At 39.0% G+C, this 8,339-nt stretch overlaps 1 protein-coding gene across 1 annotated transcript in view; it reads right to left on the reverse strand.

Moving 5' to 3' along the window:
* Positions 1-8,339, reverse strand: part of LOC109539286 (pyrokinin-1 receptor) — a 24,874-nt gene that overhangs the window by 11,363 nt on the left and 5,172 nt on the right. The window contains exon 2 of the mRNA XM_019906942.2: positions 5,571-6,092. Within this exon, the coding sequence (XP_019762501.1) occupies positions 5,571-5,978 (408 nt within the window). The 5' untranslated portion in view covers positions 5,979-6,092. The remainder of the gene's footprint in view (positions 1-5,570; positions 6,093-8,339) is intronic.

Consider the following 8,339-nt stretch of genomic DNA (forward strand, 5'->3'; position numbering starts at 1 on the left):
TGCAAAATCCACTTGAACATGACGCTGCTTTTTTCGAAGTTTCTCAAGAACCATTCGAGCCAGAGAATTCGTTTTGGCATCGTTGGATAGAGAATGGATCCGCCCTTGCTTGTTCTGTTGTTGGGCCCTGCACGACTTGACTTACTGTTAACCATCGACAATTCACAGATTTCCAACTGTTCAGCAAACTGCTATTCCCAGTCAATTCCCACCTAATGAGAAAGGAAGTAGAAAATAGACTCCTATTCGAAGGGTGGCAATTTAGTGAGATTTAATGAAAGCGAAATGCCGAAAAAGTTCTAAGCGCTCTCCAGGCACCAGTTTTCTTTACTGGCCTATGCAAAAGCGCGTTTTCCAACTGGCAACTTTTACCCTGCCCGTCCTTGTCCCAAATTGCTTCAGACTTTCTATGGCATTACATTGAGAGAGCAACTTTTGCCGACCAATCAAACACATTGAGGAATTCCAGATTTGTTTTTGTGCCGACGAAAAAAATTTAATAACCCCGCGCCACGTCACTAATAAAACTGGAAATTACAATTTATTTTCTAAGTTCCTCTCCGCAAAATCCACTTTTCCCTTCGATTTATAGCGGCGAATTATGTTTCGCATTTTAATTAAGTTTCCAGGTTGTATCTGGCTAAAGGTTGGAGTAAGTGCGTTTGGAGTTGTCTGTTAATTTTTTCAACAAGGCGTTTTTGGTCTCAGCAACGAGCTAATTGAACCGCAAAGCCAGCAAAGGAATAAAAACAATTAAGGTGGCCTTGTTTCCATTTTATTTCAAAGCTGCAGAGCGGTTTTCACGTCGAGCAACTGAAGGTTTTTCCCATTTGGAAAGCAGGCAAATTGCTTTATTGGGACTTTTCTCTAATGCACCCTCAGTTATTTAAATGTACAGGCATACAAAAAGGACTCGAAGCACACGCACTTTCACCAGGTAATTTCGATGAATATGAAGGCTTTTGTGTTCCATTTTGTTGGGTTAATGCCTGCCATATGGAACAGGCAGGACAGCAGATCACTAAAATTAATTATGAATTGCTTCTTAGTTTGAAAAGGAGCTCAGTTAAACCGGAAACGAATGAATGGGGGCGTAATATAATTTATTTTAATTCATTTTCATGCTCTTTGCATTCATCGGCTTTGCAGGGTTGGTGTTGTTCCCTTTAGCTGTTTTCTCTGTTCTGGATGAAACTGGGAAACTCAACTGGGCGTTGGAAATTTTCCAAAAATGCCCCAGATCAATCAAAAACTATAAAGCTCGTTCAAAATTAATCGAGCATTTTCCATAGTTTTACAGGCAATTTTCGTGTTTTCCACCAGTCGGTCGATGGATTTCGATGCGAACGAATGGTCGATCGTAAAGTTCGACTTTCCATTAACTTTAAGGAAAAGTTGCTCTCTAAGCAACTTTCAACGGGCTGAGAATATTGGCCCAACTTCACGTACTGTTTTTGCTCATTAGGTTCCGCTATTGGAATAATCAATCGAATATTTCCGTATTCTCTAGTAGAGTCATATAAAGTTATAGTGAAGCAGTTGGCCCTCTTTTCAACTTCCAATATTACTAGAAAGAATCCGGGCGGATCCCGAAGGGGGCTCATGTGCTGGGTTTACGTCGAGTAATCACATTTTTTTTCTTATTTTACTGATAATTTAAGAAAATGAACACTTTGTATGATGGCAAACACCTACGCGAGTAACACGCATATTATGAATATTTAGCTGTTTTTATAATAAGGTATATTGCGCATCAGATCCTCCAGTATGAATAAATTAGTAACTCTCTTAATACGGGCCCGATTTGGATCATTGAAAATTCGTTCTAAAGCGAGTGATGTTTTCACTTTCGATGAAATTTTCTGCATACCTGATAAGATCGGGCTGACTTCGAAATTTGTTGAAAAATGTCCGATTTTCTGTAAAAACTGCAGCTCAGAAAATTGCAATCGGTTGAAAAACTTGGAAGTTCTGATGGTTTTAAAGTCGAAAAGACGATATCCCGAGCAAAATACTTTGCATTTTTACCTCGATTAACTCAATTTCAAAATAGAAGATCAGATTGTTTGCAAATTGTAAGCTCCATTTTTTTTTGCAACGCGTTTGAAACGGAATGGGCTCGGAATATTGGCAAGCGTAAAACTCTCAAACTTGCACATACTTCCACACTTTACCCTGTAACTCGGTCAATTATCAACATTTTCCAGAAATTCAAAAACTCTTTAAAATCCCATAGATCATCGCTTGATGGAAATAAATTTTCGTGAAGTCCTGGCCTGTTAAATTTGGTCTCCGGGCTCACCAGACTTGATTCCTCCAGATTTTTTAGAGAAATTTGTGAAAGGGGTAGTTTATAACGCACTTTCTTTCTCCAGGACTATCAGAATCAGGCCGAATTTCTATGCCAACCTGAGCAGTAACGTATAGGAAGCCTTAACTGTCTGCAATATAGAGAATTACATTTTTTGGTTTTTCTTGTTATTTCCGTTCCTGGCATCAAATATTTGAACTGAATTTTGTGTCCAGTCTAATTCGCATTAATTTGCCACAATACTACATCTATTAGTGCTGCGTTTTACTTGTGTTCCGGTTACTTGCGTCTCTCTTTTTGCCGCAAAAGTTCTTTTAAATACAGTCCTCTAAAGCCCTCTAAATCAAAGTGGATCGACACTCTCATAGGGTTTTCCCCAACCGCAACACAAGCCTAGTTGTTTAAACTATTAGATTGGATCACTTTTGTTTTATTTTAGTTTCGATTTCATCGGCGAACGGTGTAAACAGTCCCGAGTTCGGTCTTGTTTCAATTAGTTCGAGTTAGTTTATTCACTCTTCCTGTAAGCCACAAAAACTCTCAACTTCATTCACCCGGTTATTTGTATTGATAATCGCCTCGTAAAGTTGTCTGCATATTTAATGCACCCATCCAGGCGATTCTCACGAAGGTTTCTCTAATAGGAGCATTTCAGGATAGTGGAAATTAACGTCTAGCCGTAAGGGCTCTTCAGAGACCACTGTTTGCTCTATCGATTTGTCTAGGTGTTTGTGTTAAGTTTCTCTTCCATTAGACGTATTTGACCAATTGCTTAAACGAAATCTTTCGTGATTATTCGCCACTTGTTTCTCGAACTTCCTTTTCCAACACAATTATTCCTCTTCCGCATTAACCAGATATTTCACTTCCACGATAAGTGGCACTCAATCAATGAGCGAATTATTTCGCTTAATTTCTGACCGTTTCCTCCAAGAATTTCACTTATGTGGGAAAGAAAAACATACCTGAGAGTGGCACGTGTGACAAATTAGCAAAGGGCGTGGCAAACTGCCAGCCACCTCAATGTGTTTTTGTACCAGAAACACTCCCCCAATAGAAGAGCTTAAATATTATTTTAGTTTCCCGACCTCAAGCAAAAAATCACATTTTCTGGTTTCCACTGTGTGAACCAATCATTTATTAATTTGCTGGTTACAACGCCGGAATAAATCGGACTAATAATGGAATAAATATGGGACGCCGAATCCCTTACAGTCTTGTCTCCAACAGAATCGTTTCAATGCTTTCCATTATTTATTATTTACACCCAAAGTACGTGTGATTGGATTACACTTTCCGCTCAGCTGGAGTGTCTAAACCCATCACATATTCAATTATTTTGTAGCAAAATTCCGCCCACAAAGTTACAGCTTCCAATGCCTCACGTTTCTTCATATTCAGTTGGAATTAGGTCAGGAAACTACTATCCATGCAGCAGCGCTCTTATTCTTGCATAATTTTTCCCATTAATGGCGTTCGTCAGATCAGTATTAAGCGACTGAGGTTTAAAAGGAAATTAATGCAATTTATGCGATTCGTTATTTGCGAAACATTCAGAGCGATGTGGGTTAGGAATTTTCTATTTACTTCTATTTATGCTTCATAACGAATTATTGTCGACTAGTTTCACCGTCTTTGGCTGTAGGTGTTGGAAGCTTTTCAATTTCAAGGGTAGTTTTATTTACATAAAACAGCACCAACGTTATTGATGTTGCGCTGTTTTTTCTTGTATTATTTCCCTTCGTCGGAATTTCCAATAAAACAACGAAAGTTCGGCTCAAAGTAGTATTTTCAACAGGCGCAGCTCGATTGCAAGTAATTACGGTATTGTTCAAACTAATATCGCGAAGAAAAACAGTTGGGGTATTTGATTGATTGAACAATCACGTTGCTAAACGGCTTTTATAGACAAACACATTTTTTTAAAGAAATGTTGAGATTATCCGACAAAATTGCGAGGTTGTTTTGCAGGCCAAAGTTTGAATTTTTTTCAATGATGCAGGAAGTAGTGAAGTGAGTTGTTTTTGTATGTGTTTTCTAGGGCAAAAGCTGCTCCATAAGTGGCAAACGTTTCAACTTTCAATCATCATCAGGCAATTTTCCAGCATTTATGAGTGGAAGACGTTTCCATTTTGCATCATTTTCAGGGAATTTTCAGGAAAATTTTGTTTGTTTCCAGCGCTTCTACGCTAGTGCCGTTTCGAATTTTCGTTCAGTATTTAATTTTTTTCTCGCGCATAAACGGTTTTGTTTCAAAAACATTATTTGCACTAGCCTATATTGAGTTTATCCAAACACTGGTGATTTGGAATTATGTATTCTATAATTTCTGGGGGATTTTACGGTTCAAAAACCGAATAATGTTGACTAGTTTTAAGAAATTTCAAATATTTTTCACATTTTTTCTCGCTCAAAACCGATTTGTTTTGTCTCGCAAAGGTGCCAAGTTCGAACGTAGCCACGCGCCGCAATCTGACACCTCTGATAGATTTCTACGGGTGCGAGTGAGACAATCGATGCGAGATACGTTCTTGAGTGGCACTATTAAACAACTAGATATTATTAATGCGGGCCGAACTTTTCAAGTTTTTCCTTTATAAACTATTTCGGTTCGGGTTTAATGATTGTATGGATTTTGTTCGGCATAGTCGGTTTTATAAAGCGTAGAAGTTTCGATTTTGAGCAATCATCAGGCTAGTTTGAAGATTTTTTTTTAAAGCTGGAGATGCGATTTTGAGTGCGTTTTATAGGCCAAAGTGCGCTCTATTTGTGAAAGGGGTTTGGATGTTGTCATCATCAGACAATTTTTTGGATATTTTTTAATGTGCTTTGATCGTAGTGACCCGAAAACTCACAAGCTTCAAGCAATGACCGCAAGAAACTTTGGTTATTTTGGCTTATTGCAGACAAAGTGAGGACATTTTACCCGGTTCGTCACCATACAGGCTTCGAGAAGAAAAAATAAAATAATCCACGATTTCGAATCAAAAAATGCGTCACACATATGCCCTTCACCTTCCGGTCCTTCACCGGCAGCAATTTATTCCATTGCTTCCATACACCGTGTTGATGGAATCCTTAGAAGTTTCTCGAATCCTGAAAATTACTTTCGATGTAGGCCTAAGTAGGGAGGAATTTATCACGCAAAGTGCCTCTGCCAGAACTGATTGCTTCCGGTTTTGCAGAGCGCGTAGCAAATGGACGGTTTGCTTAATTTTTTCCAAACAGCAGGACAATTAACTTTGCAATTCGTACTTACGGTGGCATTGGCGGACATTTCGGCACTGAAGCCCTGCAGGAAGCAAATGAAGTGTCCGAAAATAAACGAGTCCGGGCTCCAGATTTTGTACATTTCAAGCGGCAGTCCCGATAACAGCAGCAGCATATCGGAAACGGCCAAACTGAACAGATAGTAGTTTGTTGCGGTATGCATGCTTTTGTTCTTGGAGATCACTATGCAAGTACTTATGTTTCCGATCACTCCCGTCAGGAAAATCACCCCGTACACGATCGTGAAAGGAATGGCCACTTCCAAGAGCACAGAGGGATCGAACCCCTCAGTCGTATAGTTCGAAAAGCTGTCGTTCTGCAGGCCCTCAATCACTGGTGCCGTGGGCACTAAGCTGGCTTCTTCCAGCTCTGATTGGTGCTGGAAACTCGGAGGCATTTTATGTGAGTTTGCAAGTCACAGCGGCTCTGCTTAACTTCGTCTTCTCTTTGGTATCGATGTTTTTGGGTTCAGACGCAGTGGGCGTCCCGATAAAGCGGTCATCATGGATTTCTGAAACGTGCAAGAGTCACTTATTAAATTCTAAGTCTTGGTTGTTAACCGGAATACTGAAGAGATCACATTCGTGCATTTGTGCACGTGGAGAGGAAAACCGCGCTTTTAGAGATGAAAATAACGCAACTCGAGTTCACGCCTTGTAATACAATCGGCTGTTTAGCTCCAAATGTAAAGTGGTCATTGATAGTTAAACACAGGCTTCAATAAGCAAACAGCGTCCCCAATGAGCCGCCTTTTTCTGAATAAATCTCGATTCAAATTGAACTGCATTGAATTTTTGGCCATTCATTGGCAGGCTGTCGGGGAAATTGCGAATGGAAAGCGAAAGTTTGCGCGATCCTAAATAAATGTGAAAGCCTGGATTAGCTAAGGAAGAGAAAGCCGGGTCAGACGCTTGAACCAATTGTGGTTTCAATGGTTTTCCCAATCATTTCTCCAATTTCTGAAATGAGACTGAAAAGCCAGTTTCCTCCCAGCCGGGCGAAGTGCAAATATAAAAGGTTTTTAAGGGGCAAGAATGGAATGTTAATTCACCCTTCAAGAAACGCGATAGCGATCAGCTCAATCGGTTTTCAAAATTTGAGGCAAATTTCTTCACAACTTTTACATTTTGCGTGATAAACAAACAATTCTAGAATAACGTTTGAAATAGAAAAGAGGGGCTCTATCCCTCAATGGCATCTAGAGCTTTGCTGCCCAATCGGTTTTCAAAATTTGAGTCAAAGACTAAGAGCGGTTCTTAAGTTCCAAATGTCTTCAGAATTTTTGCATTTGAAAAACTAATAAAAACGCAGGAAAAGCTGAGCAACTTAATCAAAAATGTATATTGGATTATCCAAATCTTATGACATTTATAGAAGGCTTTACATTACATTATCCCGCTTGGCTGGGAGAATATCAAGGGAGAACAAATTTCGCTGTAATAAAGGGCATTTGCTTATAATCACGCGAAGCAACGGGGAATGTAAAACAAAGGATTAGGAATATTATCTGCACAAGTTTAGAGAGCTTTAATAAATATGAAGAAGTCAATTCACAACCGTACTGTCTTCATCGCCCCACGAAACGCCATTTTATGGCCCCCAAACGAAGTGGTTTTATTAAAATTGCCATTATCGTTCAGCCGGAAACGGGTTTTAATAAAATACGCCCGAGATTCTGGTCGAACATTATTTCCTTGACAATTTGCTTTATTGCTTTCTTTAGTTCTAGCTTTTTATGGCAAACATCAAAATTAGCTTTTTGCATGTTCTACAGGTTCTCCAGCCGTTCGTTCACAGATTGATCTACAAGTTTTAAAGCTCTAATTATTAACTACTGGGGATTAAACTTTGAGCCTCATTAGAGTCACCAAAAGATGGTAAAAACTTCAAATTGCTGTTTCCTTCAGTTAGGAAGATTCAAATTTTTATAAAAGCCAAAATTTAAACAATAAAATTGAAAAGTTCCAGGGGGCCGAGCTGGGTATCGAAAGTTTCCCAGAATGTAAAACTCAAAATGATCAAACTTCGATGCAAAATGCACCAACCATAGCTTGCCATTAACTGTTATTTGAAAGTAATTAAAAACACAAATGGGAATTAATAATGTGGCTTTGTGCGATGTTAAAATGTATGCGTATTTTCAATAGAATGTGGCAGGCCAACGAAATTAACTTATTCGGGCTTCAACGCAGTTGAATTTTAGCAATCACTTCGACAGAAATTATTCGACTTTTAAATGCAAACATGTATGTGTGCGACTAAACTTGCTTTTTACTGCTTCTGACCAGGTTATTCCGATTCTTTTTTTGCACGGTTTCTACGCGGGATGCTGTTTACGACAAAACCAGAAGCGATTCGTTCGAAAGAATGGCCAAAGTCATCATTAATCTTGAATGTTTCATGTGGCAAAAACTTGTTTTTTTTTAATAAATTTGGTTTGGAAACGCTTTTAAAGCCACCCGTGTGCTTAGCGGAAAATGTTCTCTAGAGCTGATGTTCTTGCAATTTCCTCACCGTACACACACACGATTGTTTGCGCATATTATCTCTCAACTAGATGAGAAGAAGCGCAATTTCCTTTATCAAGCTCACACATAACCGCCTTCCTGGGCATGTTAATTGGATTTAAACGGCAGGCATTTCCACCCGTATTCAAATTTAGTTAAAATCAGTTGACACACCCTTGGAAAAATTTTTACCAAAAATGAAAATTTCACATGAGTGTTTTTTTAGCTCAATCGATTCGTTTCGATGTAAG

Source organism: Dendroctonus ponderosae, unplaced genomic scaffold (assembly GCF_020466585.1).
Source record: "Dendroctonus ponderosae isolate FM_Combo_2020 unplaced genomic scaffold, Dpon_F_20191213v2 Dpon_F_20191213_7, whole genome shotgun sequence".
NCBI lineage: Eukaryota > Metazoa > Arthropoda > Insecta > Coleoptera > Curculionidae > Dendroctonus > Dendroctonus ponderosae.